At 36.3% G+C, this 19109-nt stretch overlaps 2 protein-coding genes and 1 long non-coding RNA gene across 3 annotated transcripts; 2 read left to right on the top strand and 1 right to left on the bottom strand.

The window, feature by feature from the left end:
• Positions 1–1213: 1213 nt before the first annotated feature.
• Positions 1214–7621, top strand: LOC111777786. The gene is made up of 2 exons (XM_023657502.1): positions 1214–1397; positions 7042–7621. Exons 1-2 carry the CDS (start codon positions 1246–1248, stop codon positions 7160–7162), a joined length of 273 nt encoding a protein of 90 aa, XP_023513270.1. The 5' UTR covers positions 1214–1245; the 3' UTR covers positions 7163–7621.
• LOC111777787 lies at positions 2154–5130 on the bottom strand. Its single transcript, XR_002812416.1, has 3 exons — positions 3292–5130; positions 2640–2901; positions 2154–2366 (listed from the first exon to the last, which is right to left on the bottom strand). It is a non-coding gene; the product is annotated as an uncharacterized LOC111777787 (long non-coding RNA).
• A 6140-nt stretch (positions 7622–13761) lies between the features above and the next one.
• Positions 13762–17683, top strand: LOC111777096 (WEB family protein At3g02930, chloroplastic). The gene is made up of 3 exons (XM_023656537.1): positions 13762–14248; positions 14726–14927; positions 15026–17683. The coding sequence occupies exons 1-3, from the start codon at positions 14232–14234 to the stop codon at positions 17444–17446; spliced, it is 2640 nt and encodes an 879-aa protein (XP_023512305.1). The 5' UTR covers positions 13762–14231; the 3' UTR covers positions 17447–17683.
• The last annotated feature ends 1426 nt before the right edge of the window (positions 17684–19109 follow it).

Genomic DNA, 19109 nt, shown 5'->3' with positions numbered 1-19109 from the left:
ATATAACGTCTCTTTCAAAAATCTCTCTCTCTCCTCGTTTTCTAAAACCTTCTTTTAAAACCGAGGCTAGAGACTCGATCATACGTCGCTTGGCCGTAGGTGACGCAAGAACAAATTGGCTTAGCTCACTTGTCGTTGGAAAGTGAGTGTCACACAATCACCAGTCCGCTGCCTTCAAAAGTGCAATTGGTACATAGTAAGATAATTTATGATTTTCTNCATACGTCGCTTGGCCGTAGGTGACGCAAGAACAAATTGGCTTAGCTCACTTGTCGTTGGAAAGTGAGTGTCACACAATCGCCAGTCCGCTGCCTTCAAAAGTGCAATTGGTACATAGTAAGATAATTTATGATTTTCAGGTTTGTTACTAAATCTATGATTTCATGGTTTGTTACAATGTAATCCTCATTATACACATCTATAAATACATGAGGTCATGACTTATATAAGTTAGTTATCGTGCCATCCAACCTAGCATGATCAACCATAGCTGATTTCACATGGTACAATATAATTTAATTTGGACTAAAAAAAAGATAATTGTTTTGTATACTTTATTATTTTCATTTTAATTATTTGTAATATCAAATTCATACTAATATTTTTCTACCTTTTCCGATTGAAAATTTGTCAAGTTAAGGTCAACGTACATAGTAGCAAGGATAATGCATCGTCTATTTCTCGTTCTCGCTCGAGAGCCAAAATGAAAACACATGCTACCTATTATACCAGACTTTCAACTAGGTATTCTACCCTTATCGAATCGAAACCAATCACCCCACTATAATAATAGGAGAAAGGAAAACGCTCGAACAGTTGAGCGGCCGCTGACCAACAACTTCCATACTGATATGAACCCCAAAAGACATCAATCATATAATATACTTCAATGTGTCATGAATTGAAATATCTTTTGATAATTTTGACAACCTTTTCTTCACATCTTCATTGAAGTATATTGTATGATTGATGTCTTTTGGTTCATATCACATACGCAGAGATAGATTCATTGTTTGTATCTGGTCCAACTTCACACAGTCTGCTTTCGTAATTTTTTCATACTCCTTCAATTCAATGCTTCCATAAAAAGAAGCATTTAAGAATTATACGGACTCGTGTAATAAAATAATATATCATGTAATGACGTGACAAATGTTAATAAGATATTAATAAAAAAAGAAAAAATGGGTTATATTTGATTTGTGCACAAAAATTTGAGGAACATCGAATTTGTGTAACATCGAAATGGAAAAACAGAGGGAGAGGGCTAAATCTGAAGAAATGGAGAAGCTCTGCCGAAGATGTAATCGGTCCTATCTTCCATCCTCCAATTCATCTTCTTCATGCCGTTTCCATCCTTCGTTTTTCGTTTGTCGCCGCCATGACGATCAGAAGAGGTAACCTAGAATCTTCCCCATCATTCATCCACTATTGAATCATACTCGTTCCTCCTTGGGAACCCTTTCAATTGCTCTTGCTTGAGTTTTTGAGTCATTCTCATTGCTTTTTTGAAGTGATTAACTGAATCTTAGTGTTGAAATAAGCCATTACTGGCAGGGAGAGATTTTGAAGCCAGTGGGTTATAACTACAATCGGGCATTTTTGCTTTTGAATCTTATGGTTTCAGTATGGTTATTGTACTTGGTGATTGTTAAGTTTAGTTTTGGTGTAATGATTGTTTGGATCTTTTGGCAGAAAAAAAGAGAGATGAAAAAATAATTGGCTTTTGGCGCTAGGATTAACGGGATAGATGATTTCAAGTTATGTATGATACAAGATAAAAGAATATATGTTTGCACCATAGTTTGCATTAGAGCGTTACAGTTTAATAAACAAATTATGATGTTTTTATCCTCTCTCTCTCTATTGAAGGGATGTGATTTTAAATCTTGAATTTGTATCTAAAACCATTCTTTATGTAGCTGCTGATCTGCAATTGGCTGTGTGACTGAAATGCTGCTTTCTGTTGTTTCGTTTCCATAATTTAAGAGCTTACCACATGATCATTTACATCTGAAGAATTTCAAATGGTGCAAAACATCACTTTATCCAGTCAAACCATAGGATACAAGAATAAGAGAAACTGTTTCATTTCCATGTTTGAATGTTGATATGGTAAACTCTAATTCTGGATTCATGAANATCTGAAGAATTTCAAATGGTGCAAAACATCACTTTATCCAGTTAAACCATAGGATACAAGAATAAGAGAAACTGTTTCATTTCCATCTTTGAATGTTGATATGGTAAACTCTGCTTCTGGATTCATGAAATTTTCTGTGCTGTTTCTAAGATTGAAGTCATTGCAATTCCTCCATGTAAAATGCGGTATAATACAGAGGGAATATAAAACGCCCTCCAGAAACCTCCTAGTAGCTCATGGTTCCAACTACAATATTGATAGTCGGGGAGTATTTGCAACAAATGTTAGAAAGCAAGCCAGGTGCAATCTGTAAAGCAAACCCCTTCTGAACGATATCGAGTAAATGCTCACTCGGAAGGGGTTTGTTTACCGATTCCATGTGGGCTCGCTTTCTAAATTTGTTGCTATTACTTCCCCACATGATTGTAGCAAATACTCCCCAATTATTGATCTTGCTCGTTTGCTTTGTATAATCTTTGAGTACCTGANCAGAAACCTCCTAGTAGCTCATGGTTCCAACTACAATATTGATGGTCGGGGAGTATTTGCAACAAATGTTAGAAAGCAAGCCAGGTGCAATCCGTAAAGCAAACCCCTTCTGAACGATATTGAGTAAATGCTCACTCGGAAGGGGTTTGTTTTACCGATTCCACGTGGGCTCGCTTTCTAAATTTGTTGCTATTACTTCCCCACATGATTGTAGCAAATACTCCCCAACTATTGATCTTTCTCGTTGGCTTTGTATAATCATTGAGTACCTGATTATTGGGGAAGTTCTTCTGTTAAGTAACTCAAGGAAGGGTCGCCCCTCTATTGTGGACCTATGATTTGGGGAAGAAACTGCGAAGTGTAAGATTTCTTAGCTTAGGGTCAATCTAGAATTTTGTAGATTCTCCATTTCCTTCCCCGCACCTTATTTTTGTGACAAAATATCCTTGCACTTGACATTCCATACTAGGGGCTCCTTGTAGAAAGAACGTCTGGCTTTATACCAATTCAAGGCTAAGAAAAGAAAACAAATCTCCTCTCTTTAAATTTTCTGATTCTACTTCACATTTTTCACTTGTCTGCTTCATTTTCTCCTGCATTACGTGGAAGTTTGAATAAATTTGACAAACATTNGTTGGCTTTGTATAATCATTGAGTACCTGATTATTGGGGAAGTTCTTCTGTTAAGTAACTCAAGGAAGGGTCGCCCCTCTATTGTGGACCTATGATTTGGGGAAGAAACTGCGAAGTGTAAGATTTCTTAGCTTAGGGTCAATCTAGAATTTTGTAGATTCTCCATTTCCTTCCCCGCACCTTATTTTTGTGACAAAATATCCTTGCACTTGACATTCCATACTAGGGGCTCCTTGTAGAAAGAACGTCTGGCTTTATACCAATTCAAGGCTATGAAAAGAAAACAAATCTCCTCTCTTTAAATTTTCTGATTCTACTTCGCATTTTTCACTTGTCTGCTTCATTTTCTCTCCTGCATTACGTGGAGGTTTTAAAAAATTTGACAAACATGTCTATACATCAAGCTTTGTAGTTAAGCTCATCTTCATTAGGTAGAATTATTTCCCTGCATTCTTTGTCTCAAACTACTGAACAAAATAAAATCCAAATTTTCGATGTTGACCTATCGGTTAACACAAACGTGGAGAATAGTCCAATATTCAAGCAATGCAGGAAAGCATTGTAGATTGATATCCCTGCACTGTCACATGACCTATCTTTGTGGAAGGGGACATGGAATTGTTTCCCTGCTCAGCAGAATATTATTTACATCGATTTTGCAATAAGTATCACTCCCTAGGAAAGATGTAGACTGCCTTTCTCCCCTCAAAATCGTAACCTGCCAAATGTTCTTATGAGATAGGAAAGAAGAATGCAGAGGTAAGATCGACTAGATAAATATTCAAAAGCATCATCTTCTAGTTAGTTTTATCTAAAGTGAACCCACTCTATGGTAATCTTTCAAAAGAAGAAAAAGAAATAAATGGAAAAAATTAGTGGTAAAAATCAATTCATACCCCTAAAGTGTTGGGGCTGTATCACTTTAAACCCTAAACTAGTAATTGTATCAATCAAATCCTAGCCTTTCATTAGTAAGTTAATTTAGACCGGGTTAGGATTCCATTTTAAAACCATTTTAACACGTGCATAAGTGACTTCTTTAAATGCCCGAGTTAAAGTAGTATTAGAAAAGTAAGTTGCAATTAAATGAATAATAGTAGTTTTCATTAGCATGAGTAATTTTTTATTTTCTCCCCTTCCTCTATTTTTCTTGACTTACTCAAGAAAAATCACGTCTTTTTTTTTTTTTTTTTTTTGTTAATTTGGTAGAATTTTGGGAGAAAATAATTTTATTAGGTGATTTCGAAGTTCATTTTAAATGCTAGTGGAAATAGTTATCATTCACTAACGGAGGGTCTAGATTGATTTACACAGGAAAGTTTAGAGTTTAAATTGATACCATTATTAATTTGAAGTTTTAATTGATACAACCTCAAAGTTTAGGCTTATAAATTGGTTTTTGTCCTAAAAAATTATGATGAAGTTTATGCAAGCGGAACTAAAAAAACTTTCTATCGAGTTTGAAGAAAACGTAAAATTTTGTCATTAAATACGGTTGAAAATGGAGATGAAACATTAGCCAGTGAATTGAAAGGAGCTTCACTACACTAATTGCCCTCCAAGAGCACTGCTACTGAACATTTGATGACATTGGAGAAATAGGAAACACTTAAAGAAATTTATTTCCAAGGGTGTCTACAAGAACCTCTGATTGCCGAAAAAGAATTGTATTTATTGTTGTGTAATTCACGCTTGCTTTCCATGGTTGAATTCAGTTGCACAAGTTTTATTTCCCATATATGCAACTTCATGTATCATATTGAATATTTAAGTCAACTGGATGGCTCCGGAAGTGGGGGAAGTTCCTCATGCCAACAACCATAAACGTGAGCCACTTGGACGAATCATCCACAAGTTGAGGAACATTGTAAGAAGAGGGAAGGGGCTTTTACATTATATGTTTTTGTTTCAAATTACTTATGCTTTTATCCACTTATCTTTACAAAGTGATGTTAATAGTTAATGCGATCCAATAGATGGTTATTACGTAGTGATCGGTAGACACTTTGAAATTCTGTAACCAAGCTTAATCATACTTGTGACAATACGGAGTGGTGGTGATGGAAATCACCACATGATTGGCTTGCATTGGTTTTGAGTTATTGGATAACACTGAATTTGATGGAATGATGGATATTATGTCACCTGAATGTTCATGTCTGGTGTGAAATTAACTTCTATTTAGTCAAAAGTCAAAAGTTGTTTGAAAAACCCATTAAACTAATTGTAGTTGAAGTAGCTCTATGATTCTGTTTGATAACCCATTAAACTAAGAAGCACTTGGACAAATGTGATTAGATCTGGCTCAAGTTTTGGAAAATTGTCTCAATGCCCTTTCATTTGGGTTCTTTTTTGTTTGTCTGTGTGTCTGTCTGGCTTGATTAAAATTAAGAACGTATCAATTTTATGATCCATTCCAGTTTATAAAGGGGTTAAGCCAGGTCAATTGATTGTTGCTCATGACAAGGCAAGGAAATTCCTACTTTGCCCGCACTTTATTCTCGGACTATTCCCGGTAGAATAAAGTCTCTGTAGTCCTGAGTACGTGGATACTCATTCTAAATCACATGGGAGTCTGTAGCTAGGTTACCAGCCATCTCACTTTTGCCCCCACTCTAATTTTCCCGTCTCTACCGGAAACTGTGCAAGGGAAGTGTTTGGGTTCCCTTGACGGNGATGGAATGATGGATATTATGTCACCTGAATGTTCATGTCTGGTGTGAAATTAACTTCTATTTAGTCAAAAGTCAAAAGTTGTTTGAAAAACCCATTAAACTAATTGTAGTTGAAGTAGCTCTATGATTCTGTTTGATAACCCATTAAACTAAGAAGCACTTGGACAAATGTGATTAGATCTGGCTCAAGTTTTGGAAAATTGTCTCAATGCCCTTTCATTTGGGTTCTTTTTTGTTTGTCTGTGTGTCTGTCTGGCTTGATTAAAATTAAGAACGTATCAATTTTATGATCCATTCCAGTTTATAAAGGGGTTAAGCCAGGTCAATTGATTGTTGCTCATGACAAGGCAAGGAAATTCCTACTTTGCCCGTACTTTGTTCTCGGACTATTCCCGGTAGAATAAAGTCTCTGTAGTCTTGAGTACGTGGATACTCATTCTAAATCACATGGGAGTCTGTAGCTAGGTTACCGGCCATCTCACTTTTGCCCCCACTCTAATTTTCCCGTCTCTACCGGAAACTGTGCAAGGGAAGTGTTTGGGTTCCCTTGACGAGACAGACGAAGTGTGGGGCTGTGCATCCGATGCTCCGGTTTAACTTGCTAGCCTAACTATGTCTCGAGTTTTGTTTAGTCTCAGGAATAAAAAAAATGATTAAAGATGCGGGTACATTAGAGATTGAAAGGTCCCCCGAAAAAAATATTTGATGTAGTAGTGGACTGGAGTGGTGTGGGATGCGTCCACAAGTGACACTTCTGTCCTAGTTTGTCTTTTACTCCTCGTCTCTTCTTTCTCTTCTGGTTGGCAGATCGTGCAAGTTCGAAATCATATTTATGCATGTATTTTCAATTTAAACATCCTTCAGCTGATTAAATCGTATGTTTTGGTCTAGAGATTTAAATCTCGCAGCTACATATGTTGTTGAAGTCAAAATACTTGGGCACACATATATATTCTCTGTATTTTTTTTTATAAAAAAAACTGCATTGATATTGATAAGGAATTACACTGTAACAAGCGTTGAATGAATGATCTTCTTTTTTCCTATTTGAATCTGCTCTCTTGATTTGGCAGTCTGATATTTTCAGTTGATTGATTCAAGGTACTATGAATTGGGACCCAACGACCCGCCTTATGCAGCCAAATTCTACGACTGCTGTGGGGCTGAGGACGCCGAGGCGTCAGGCTGCACCACCAGCTTCCATGTTTCTTATGATGAATGATCATAACAACAATATCTGAAGCTCTTTTTCACTCAGGTCTTGTGCTTTGCACATTCTGTAGATATAATCTCACCACATCATCTGCCAAACAAGGTTCATCTCATCCCTTTTATGATTAAAGCTTCTGAATCACTTTGAGTTCTGTGTTGTGTTTGTAGAGAAGACTAAATGAAACATAACATGATTAGTTTCTGAAGAATGAGTTCAGACAAAGTTGCTGTAGTTTTTCATTAGAAAACTATTTCTTGTAAAAAGTTGTTTTTGGTTTCATTTATTTTGTCTTACAGTGGCTGTAAAGTGTGTTCTGATTCTGGGACAGATAAGATTATGTCCGTTTCTCTTGGGACCTTAGGGGGAGATTAGAGAGAGAGAGAGAGTAAAAAACAAATGGGTGGTGAGGGATTCACGTGTAGGGTTGAACATTATGGTAATGAACTGCAGAAAGATATGGTGGTTGCAGACCACAGAGTGTTCAAATATTGTCTCTATTGGCTTTCTCTTTCGAGTTTTCTCCCAATGTTTTAAAATGTGTCTACTATAAAAAAATGTGAGATCTCACAATTCACTCCCTTTGGGAACCTAGAAAGAATGTTGCCCGGTGTCTAGCTCTGATACCATTTATAACAGCGCGTTAACCAACTACTAGTAGATATTGTCCTCTTTGGATTTTCCCTTCAAAGGCTTTCCCTCAAGGTTTTAAAACACCTCTAAAACCGTGAGACCGATTGTAATGCGTAACGGGTAAAAGTGGACAATATCTGTTAGCAGTGAGTTTGGGTGGTTACAATGACATTGCAAGTTACAACGCAACGGGTTGTTCTTTATGCAGACTTTCCTATCCATGTTTCTAAAAGCAAACTTGTAGTTTATCGTTAAGCTCAAAGATTTCTTTATTGAAATTTGATATGTAGTTTATCGTCCTCGCTGGCACACCGCCAGTGTGTGGCTCTGATACTATTTGTAATGGCTTAAGCCCACCATTGGCAGATATTGTCCTCTTTGGATTTTTTCTTTCGGACTTCTCTTCAAGATTTTAAATGTCTATTAGGGAGAAATTTCAATACTCTTATAGGAAATGTTTCGTTAATCTCGACCGTGCTTTATTTGTTTTTTTGGTTTATTTCTTCAAACTTTGGTGGAAAGAGAGGGAAAAAGTTGTTAAAGTAGGGTGTGTTTGGCTGACAGAAGAATATGAACAACAAACAGTGAACAAAAAAAGTAAGAGGAAGAAACACATGTTCCCATGCCCATTGGGTATCTGAATAAATGCTCTGTCTCTTTGCTCCTTTCCAAACATTTGTCTGACCTCATTTTTTCAAACTTGGCTTTTTTGACCTCTTCAAAACTCAAATCATCTCTTTAACAAAAACATTCTTATCCATCTCTTCTCTCATTCGGTCGTTCAACGAGGAACCCTTTGAACATAAGCTCTCATGATTTTGTTTTGGGTTTCTCCAAAAGGTTTTATTCTAATGGAAATGTATTCTTTATTATAAACTCATGATCATTCCCTAAATTAGCCAATGTGGGACTCCCTCCCAACAATCCTCAAACACTCTCAAGTTTGAAATTTAAATCATTTCAAGTTTTGAGAACACTAAAAGTTAAGATCTTTTGATGCGAGCTCAAAGTTATGGCTTCTCAAAGTTTAAACTTGAAGCATTCGGTTGATGAAGTGTTTGAAGGAAATTTTGTTCAATTGTTGTCGGGCTAGTGGAGATTGGGCAATCAATTCGTAGAGTCAAACTAGGTGAAGATCTGTCATGACATCATTTCAAAACTCGTGGAAGTTAAGGTAAGATTTTCTTTAAGGTTTTAAATGGCTTAATGTTTAGAACTATTAACGATTTATGTGTTAGTCTCGTCGAGATCCCAAAATATTATTATAAGAATTTCCTTTACAAAAAAATTGTAATTTTAAGTTGATAGTATTGATGAGAAAGTGATAAAGAACTTAATCATCAACCTAATTCATGTGCATTGATTCTGAATAAAGTTGTATAAGATTGTTCTTAATTGGCAATTAATATAGTGGATTAATGAAAAAAATCATCGTTGTCATTACAATTTATAATGGAATCACAAAAGCATTGTCATTATCAAGATAATATATCTACAACTCCATTTCATTTGTCCTATTAATCAATGTATTATTGCATCATTACAATCATCATTCAATTCGATGTTTCCTTTTTTTTTTTTTTTTAGTATGACGGTTGAGAATTTGAGCTTCTAATAAAAGAAAGGCATTCTCGTGTTTCAACCTCATTAGATTAGTTGTGAGACACTATATATTGAAAGTTTCTACGATAAGCAAGTGAATGGGGTTGGTGCTTTGTGACATGATCATACTATGAAGAGAGTAGGTTGTGATTTCTACGTACCTAAGCAAGTGAATGGGGTTGGTGCTTTGTGTCATAACGATACTATGAAGAGAGTAGGGTGTGACTTCCACGTCGAGATGAGCAAAGCGGCGACCCTCAAGTGGAGTTCATTTGTCCAATCGAGGGCCAAGATATACGAGTGTCATGATGCGACCGAGGAGGATGGTGCATCATCCAATATAACGAATAGACAAAAGTGTCAAAGATAGGGTTGTTGAAGGGCTGAGTAGGGCCCCAGACCTTAATCTCGAAAGTTAGGGGTTTTAAGGAAATTTGGGTATGCGGTTTTGGAGTTAAGTCCGTTCGTATGAAATATGAAAGTGTGCGAAATTTGGTGTCAATCGGACATGGGACAAACGCTCCACGACACCGTATGATCGTTTGCAAAATCTTGTCTAGACCTGTCAGTTTGGAAATGCCTCAAAACGTACCTTAGGAGGAGGCATGATGTCAATTATCTACCACCCTTGGACCTTATGGCCTAAGCGAACTACCCTGTGGCACATATTGTGCCAAAGTGAGGGCGAGTGTTGGAAGACGAGTTCTTGACGACTTCCTTTGAAATGGATTTTTCAAGTACAGTGTCAAACTGCATGGTGTGCCGACATTGCACCCCAGCCCATATATCGAAGATTGGATCGTACACCCACTATCGATATGAAATTCGTAAATGATATGGTACGAACACAGAAGGATCCCATCCTTGATAAAACTCGGATGGATGGGTGTTTGGGATGTCTCGATATTATGTACGACACGAGAGCCCATTCTTGATGGACATGACCAAGCGAGCTACGATGGCCAACGACACCCTACGACTTAGGTTGGCGTCAAAACATATGGACCATGTTAATTACAAACCTAAATGATGTTGAGATACGTCGTTGCATTGAGTGACCTTAGCCCTGAATAGAGGCAAGGTCGAGCCGAATGACTTGGCTTAGTGTAAAGGCAAGTCAATTGGGTCACAAAAGAATGAAAACATGCACGCACAGCCAGCGTGTGTGGCCATACAAGCTTGGATTCTACAAAAAAAACTTATGTTCGATTGGCGAAGACAAACCTCATCTATGGTTCAACGAATCCACAAAGACAGGCGAAAATGCATATGGGGCTTGGGTTTCCCTCAAGGCTGGTCGTAAGCGTATCAAGATCACAGCACCACACGATTGAAAATGTACGACTGTGACACATGGCGAATGAAACAAAACAGTTCATCCGAAGATTTAAAGGATAAAAGTAAAGGTAGAACTCCAACCCTAACCCTAACCCTAACCCTAACCCTAACCCTAATAATATGATATTCCAATCAATTTGCCAACTAATTCTACAAGAAACACCTAATGTTTTTTTTGTTTGTTACCACTTCCCACTCACCTTCCTACCAATTTCTTTATTAACTAATTTAAATAATAATAAATTAATAAAAAATAATTTTCTATTGCCTTTCTCAATCATTCAATATATATATATATATAAATAAATTAGAAGAATGGAAATTTCAACTATTAAATTAAAAAGTACAAAATCTCACTTTTTTTTTTTTGGAAAAATAAAAATAAAAATATATATATATTTTTTACTTATCTTTAAAAAAAACATAATTATTATTATAAGCTATTTTAAAAATTATTTTCTAAATTGGAAATTTACATTAAAATAAGAGATATAAAATTAGGGAAATTAGGGAAATTATTGTATAGAATTAAATGTTTAAATAAAGGAAAAAAAATTAAAGTTGGATAAATTTTCTAACTGTTAAGAAATAATAAATAAATTTCTTAATATAAAGTTTATTTTTTTAATAAATGTACAAAAAAAGTCCCCTGAATTTTTTCCCTTTAATTACACTTTAATTTTTTTTAAAAATATATTTATTCTCATTTTTCATTAATTTTGATTAAAAAGGAGAAAAAATGGGGATCATAGGTCCAACTGTGTCCAATGAAAATGAAACACGTGGACATCTTAAAATAAACGGGCACGATGTATAAAGATTGAAAATGAAAGGGCATCTGACATAAATAACAATTTGTCTGATACACAAAAAGAATATATAATATATTTTTTTTTAAAAAAAAAAAGTTTATTTTTATTACGAAAATGCCACACTCATGGATCCTTTGGCCCCTCAAATAGATTTTGAGAGGTTTAAAAGAAATTGCCAATAAATAATAATAATAAATAAATAAATGATTATGAACGAGTTTAGCAAAATCATTATATCTAAACCGAACTATTTAATAATTAGAGATGTTCATTTAATCTAGGGTTAGGGTTAGGGATGGAGCTACACGAGAACCTACCTCGAATAGAATAGAAAATCTCGGTTTAAGTGGAGAATGAGGAGGGAGTAGAGAGAGATTTTTCCTTGTTCGTTAAATGCAGTCGAGAACAGGGACTCTATGCTGTAATATTAATATTTGAATTTTTAAAAATTACGTTTTTATATTTTTTAAATTATATTGAAAATTTATATTATTCACTAAAAAATTAATATTTTATATATATATATATACCCCTAAATCAATTAAGATATTAATTTGAGGTGTAAATTTAATATTAAAATTAAATAGGAGGAAAAAAATTGAATTGAAAAATATTTTATTTGTGAGAGTGTAAAGAATATTTTAAGGATAAAAGAAATATAACCTTTTAAGAAAATAAAGACAAATTTTTGAATTAAATAAGGAAGTTTTGATTATTAAAAACAGCTGGGCAGTTGACCAAATTATATTGTTATTTATTTATTTATTTTTAAATCATAATAAATAGGGTTAGTTAGATTAAACAAAATTCGCTTAAGTAATTCGAATTACTCTGTAAGATAATTTGATTAATACTATTTGAATGACTCAAACGTGTAAATTTTATTTAAAAATATAAAAAAATAACATAAATAATAGTCTGACTTATCTGAATGGGTCGACTAACTATGTGACACAAAATTTCATAAATTTATTAAACATAAAATCGAAGGCGTAAAATTTCATATTGAAATCAAAGGACCCATTAAACGTTTTTTAAAAAAGATAATTTATTTGATACGAATTTGGAAGCTCGAAGACTAAATTTGTAATTGAACTATAAAACGTAAAAAACACGAACAAAAAGCCTCGAAGAATGATTCTTTTGTCTTTTTAATTCAAGATCGAACTGTCGATTTTTGAAATAGACGTCTTATCTATTAATCTATACTCGAATCGACCATTTCTGAAAGATTGCCGTAAAGAAGTATCTAGACAAATATATTCTTTTAATAACTTCGTTTGATGAGACGGGAGATTGACTTCGATAAACTTTAATAAGAAAATTTTCCAAGCATTAAAATGCCTTTTTTTTTCTCAAATAATTTAAATAATCATTAATAACATATCTTACTAAAATTTTATTTTTGTGTCGTTAGTTTAATCTTAAAAAAATGTAATATTTAAATGATTTTTCAAACTCAATAATTACCCTTTAGAAAAAGTATTAAAATATTAATAATAAATAAATAAGACTAAATTAATTAAAAATATCCTTCCACTTTAAAAGTTTTAATTTATCTTTTAATTAAAAAAAATTAAAAAATAACAGTTAGTTTTGGATAGAAACCACTCACTAATACTTTGTTTCAAAATACCCTAAACTGTTAAAAAGTTTAAAATAAAATTATTTAAACTTTCAAAACGGTTTGAAAAGTTCCATTAATACCCTTATACTTTTTAAAAATTTCAAAAATATCCTTATTAAAAAAATATTTGTATTATATCTAAAAAAAATACTCATAAACTTTAAAAAATAATATTTAAAAGTGGAGACGAGAATAAATTGGTTTCATCCATATATTAAAGAATTTTTTTTTTATAAAGTTAAAAAGTATTAATCCCACCTTCAAAATTTCATGAACATTATTAATATTAAAATTACTTTTTAATTTAAAAAAAAATACTCGTCATTTCCATTTAAAACTAACTGTGAAAATATTTTTAAAAAAATTAAAAATTTATGAATATTTTTATTAATCCAGAAAAAAAAAAAAACTAAAATGAATGATAGATAAGAAGTGGGTAACTTTTAGAATCCAATTTNAAAAAAAAAAAAAAAAAAAAAAAAAAAAAAAAAAAAAAGAGGAAAATTTAGTGTTCTTGAAAAGGGGAGAAATGAAATTGAAAATCTGATGGGGTTTGGGTTTGGGTTTGAGGCCTAAAAAGAAAGGTCTGCCTCTGCTTCTGATTCTGCTCCTTAGTCTTCCATCCCTCAAATGGCCTCTGGAATAAAGCAGCCATTGTTGTAGCTTTACCTGCTGAGAACAGAGGGAGACCAGCAGGCCCATTTTGGTCATTTTCTAGAGAGAGAAACCAAGAGAGAGAGAGAGAGAGAAACCAAGAGAGCGAGCACCTACGATCTTCATTGTTGAGTTGTAATCCCTGGTGGTGTGGGTTTGCCAATTTGAGGGACACCAAAACCAACCCAAATTATTTCACTTTCTTTCTTCTCATCAACCCCCTTTTTTCCTTTACCTTCTTCTTCCTTCTGGGCTTTCCTTCTTTGTCTCTCTATCTACAACTCAGAATCTCTGAAACTTGTTTCAACAATTCATAATGCCGCCATTTTAGCACCTTCCCACTCCCTTTTCTCCTCTCTTTCTTCTCTTCTACACCACTTTTCTCACTTCATCTTACTCTGCCGCCGCCGCCGCCATGTCCACCAAATCTAAGTATGTCTTCTCATCTTTTGCTGTTCTTCACTCGTCGATCACTTCTTCTGTGTCTAATTTTAATTCCCTTTTCCCAATTTTCTTGGATCTTCTGTTTATCCCCGTTTTAGGGCCACTTTGGTTCTCTCTGTTCTTTACCGATTCCGCTTGTTTCTCTGTTCTGTGTTCTGGGTTCTCTGTTTTTTTTACTCTCTGTTGCACTATGTCTTGTTTCTGGGTTCGTTGTGTTAACATTTGATAGCCAATTTGACGGTGGTTTCTTTGAGATCTCATACTCTGTCGGTTAGATCTACTTGGAAGTAATTTTAGGGTGTTTTTCTTTCAGAGTTGGTGTGTTCTGCTGCTTTTTCTGATTGAATTTGTTCTTGAGGACCGCTTAAATGTTTCTGTAGTTCATGATTTTTGGATGTTCTTTAGGAATTTGAGATGAGTTTGTTTGGATTATGTTGATTACTCCATTTTGATTGTTCTTAACAGATCTTCTACACCTGAAACTCCCAACAAAACATCGCCTGCTACTCCTCGAGTGAGCAAGCTTAATAGAGGGCTTGCTAAATCAGACTCTGATTCTCATTCTCCTTTGCAAAGGTCTCGGCTCTCGATCGACCGGTCCCCTCGACCTGCAACGTCGAAGCCTGCAGTCGATCGTCAGCTGCCGAAAGTTGCTACCCCACCTGATGTAAGTTCTAGCTTAGGCACTCAAACTGTTCTTCCACCAGAATTGGTAATATGTGAATGCATATCATTGTAGCCTGTTGATTGTTCTTGTTATTTCAGAAAGCACAGCCTCGTGGTACCAAAGTTGCTGAGATACAAGCTCAGCTAAATGTGGCTCAGGAGGATCTGAAGAAGGCAAAAGAACAGATAATTTTGGTTGAAAATGAGAGAGAAAAGTTGAGCAATGAATTGAAAGAAGCACAGAAATCAGCAGAGGAGGCGAATGAGAAGCTCAAGGAAGCTCTGGTGGCGTGCGGTCGAGCTGAAGAGAGTTCCGAGATCGAAAGGTTCCGAGCGGTTGAGATGGAGCAAGCTGGACTTGAGGAAGCACATAAGAAAGAAATGGAATGGCAGAAAGAGATGGAAGCTGTGAGGAGCCAACATGCTTTAGATGTTGCAGCTCTCTTGTCCACAAGTCAAGAGCTTCAAAGAGTGAAGATGGAGTTGGCTATGACTACCGACGCTAAGAACCAGGCGTTGAGCCATGCTGATGATGCGACGAAGATCGCCGAAATTCATGTCGAAAAGGCCGAGATTCTCTCTGCTGAGCTAACTAGATTGAAAGCATTGTTAGACTCCAAGCTCGAAACACAGTCGAATGAGAATGGACAATTGATAACGAAGCTTGAATCAGAGATTGAATCTCTAAATTTGGAGCTTCAGAAAGCAAAATCATATGCAGAGAAGGTGAAGGAGCAAGACGCTTCAATCGAGCAGCTTAATAACGAACTAAAAGCTGCAAAAACAGCGGAAACGTGCTACGAGGAAACGATCACGGCAAAAGAGGCTTCCATTGAACAGCTTAATATCGATTTAGAAGCAGCAAAGATGGCTGAGACATACGCACATGGGTTAGTAGAAGAATGGAAAAACCGAGCCGAGGATCTAGAAACACAATTGGAGAACGCAAACAAGCTCGAACGATCAGCATCGGAGTCTCTCGAATCAGTGATGAAACAATTGGGACACAACAATGATCTATTGCATAATGCAGAGCTTGAGATTTCAGCTCTAAAAGAACAGGTAGGTTTGCTGGAAATGACTGTTAAAAGACAGAAAGACGACATGAAAGAGTCCGAGCAGCATCTTCATCGTACAAAGGAAAAAACATCAGAAATGGAGAAGTTGGTCGTGTCACTGAGGTCTCAGCTGGAAACTGTCATGGAAGAGAAAACTCAAGCTTTGAATAATGAGAAGCTTGCAGCTTCAAGTGTACAAAGGCTATTAGAAGAGAAAAACCAGCTCTTAAATGAGTTAGAAACCTCCAAGAATGAGGAAGAGAAGAGCAAAAAGGCAATGGAAAGCTTGGCGTCTGCATTACACGAGATCTCATCCGAGGCGAGGGAAACCAAGGAGAAGCTGTTGTCTACTCAAGCCGAGCACGAAAACTACGAATCCGAGATAGAGAATCTTAAGATGGTCTTGAAAGCTACAAACGAGCGATTTGAAAGCATGCTCGAAAACTCAAACCACGAGATCGATATTCTAACGAGTACCGTTGAGGAATCGAAGCACAAATTCGAGACGTCGAAGGCTGAATGGAACGAGAAAGAGCTTCACTTGGTGGACGCTATGAAGAAATCAGAAGAAGAGAACTCTTACTTAGAAAAGGAAATAGATAGGCTTGTGAATTTGCTTAAACATACTGAGGAAGATGCTTGTAAGATGAGGGAAGAAGAAGCTCAGCTAAAGGATAGCTTAAAGGAAGTAGAAGCGGAAGTGATCTATTTGCAGGAGGCGCTCGGAGAAGCGAAATCCGAGAGCGTGAAACTGAAGGAAAGCTTACTAGACAAAGAGAACGAGTTGCAGAACGTTCATCAAGAAAACGAGGAGCTTCAAACTCGGGAAGCTGTTTCTCTTAAGAAAGTTGAGGAATTATCCAAGTTGCTTGAGGAAGCTTCTGCTAAAATGCAAACCGTAGAGAACGGTGAGCCAACAGACAGCGAGAAGGACTACGATTTACTACCGAAAGTAGTCGAATTCTCCGAAGAGAACGGTAAACGACAGGAAGAGAAGAACAAAGTGGAGCCCTTGATACCCATTGAACATGAAGAACACAAATTTGAGTTTCCATGGGTAGATAACAGTGCTGATTCAGTCGACAAGACGGAGAAAACGGACTCGGAAACAACGGTTCCAAACGGAATCGATAAACCAAAAGAAGAAGAGAAAAAAGATGAATCAGTACAAGTTGAATACAAAATGTGGGAGAGCTGCAAGATTGAAAAGAAAGAGTTCTCACAAGAGGGAGGAGAACAACAAGAACACGAATCCATTGATGACGAAGGGGACTCGAAAGCAGAGGGCAGAGAGAGTTTCGATCGGATAAACGGGGTAAGCTCAGAAAATGTAGACGATGGTGGAAACTCGCCGTCAAAGCAGGCGGCACCGCAGCAGCAGGAACAGAAGAAGAAGAAGCCATTGCTGAAAAAGTTTGGATATCTTCTGAAGAAGAAGAACAGTGTGAACCAGAAACAGTGATGATATAGATAGTAATTTTGAGGTGAATTGGTTTGGTTATGATATTGTTTCTGTTCTGATGATATTCTGAATAGGTGTTTGGTGTATGTTATTGGGATATTTGTTTTGTTCATTGTTTTAATGCCTTTCTTCATTACTGATCTTAGAGTTTATGAAAAGGAGTGATTACTTGAGCTTTGTATCATCATCATCTTCATCTTCCATCCATTATACACATTCTTTGTTAGCTGTTGCAAATGAGAGCTGCTTTGTAAATTCATACCGTTTGTTTGTTAGTACATATTGTTCGATTTGGCCTATTATGTATCATCGTTAGCTTCACGGGTTTTGAAACACGTCTATTAGGGAAAGGTTTCTATACTCTTATAAGGAATGTTTCGTTCTCGTCTCCGACTGATGTGGGTAGGGAGAGGTTTCTACACTCTTATAAGAAATGTTTCGTTCTCGTCTCCGACTGATGTGGGTAGGGAGAGGTTTCTACACTCTTATAAGAAATGTTTCGTTCTCGTCTCCGATTGATGTGGGTAGGGAGAGGTTTCTACACTCTTATAAGAAATGTTTCGTTCTCGTCTCCGACTGATGTGGGTAGGGAGAGGTTTCTACACTCTTATAAGAAATGTTTCGTTCTCGTCTCCGACTAATGTGGATAGGGAGAGGTTTCTACACTCTTATAAGAAATGTTTGGTTCTCGTCTCCGACTGATGTGGGTAGGGAGAGGTTTCTACACTCTTATAAGAAATGTTTCGTTCTCGTCTCCGACTGATGTGGGTAGGGAGAGGTTTCTACACTCTTATAAGAAATGTTTCGTTCTCGTCTCCAATTGATGTGGTGGGGAAAGGGTTCTACACTTTTATAAGGAATGTTTTGTTCTCGTCTACAACTGAGGTGGGATCTCACAACCCATCCCTTTAGGGATTCAACGTTTTCGTAGACATCCTGCTTGATGTCTAGCTCTACTCAAATTGTAACAGTTTAAGCTCACCGCTAGTAGATATTGTCTGTTTTAACTTGTTACTTATTGTTGTTAGCCTCACTGTTTTTAAAACGCGTCTATTAAGAAAAGGTGTCTACACCCTTATAAGGAATAATTTGTTCCTCTCTCTAATCGATGTGGGATCTCACTCGAAAGATTGTCCCATGTGAAAGAGAAACTACGGTGAGACGTGAGGTATCTCCACACCCTTACAAGAAACATTTCGATCTTACAACCCACCCCCTTTAGAGACCTAGCATCCTCATTGACATACCATCCGGTGTCTGACTTTGATACCATTTGTAAAAGTCCAAGCCTACCCATTAGCAGATATTGTCTGTTTTGATTCGTTACGTATCGTCATTAGTTTCACAGTTTTTAAAACGTGTGTATTAGGGAAAGGTTTCTACACCCTTATAAAAAATGTTTTATTTCCCTTTTCAACCAATGTGGGATCTCACAACCCACCCTCATAGGGACCCAACGTCCTCGCTGGCACACCGTTTGGTGTTTGGCTCTACTCAAATCGTAACAGCCCAAGCACACCGCTAGCAGATATTGTCCGCTTTGGCTCATTACGTATCGTCGGTAGCCTCACAATGTTTAAGGAATGTTTCGTTCCCCTCTCCAACTGATGTGAGATCTCACAATCCACCCCTCCTTAGGAACCCAGTGTCCTTGCTGGCATAC

The sequence above is a fragment of the Cucurbita pepo genome, chromosome LG16 (genome assembly GCF_002806865.2).
Source record: "Cucurbita pepo subsp. pepo cultivar mu-cu-16 chromosome LG16, ASM280686v2, whole genome shotgun sequence".
NCBI lineage: Eukaryota > Viridiplantae > Streptophyta > Magnoliopsida > Cucurbitales > Cucurbitaceae > Cucurbita > Cucurbita pepo.
Note: the sequence above shows the minus strand (reverse complement) of the source record. Positions and strands in the feature narration are given on the sequence as shown.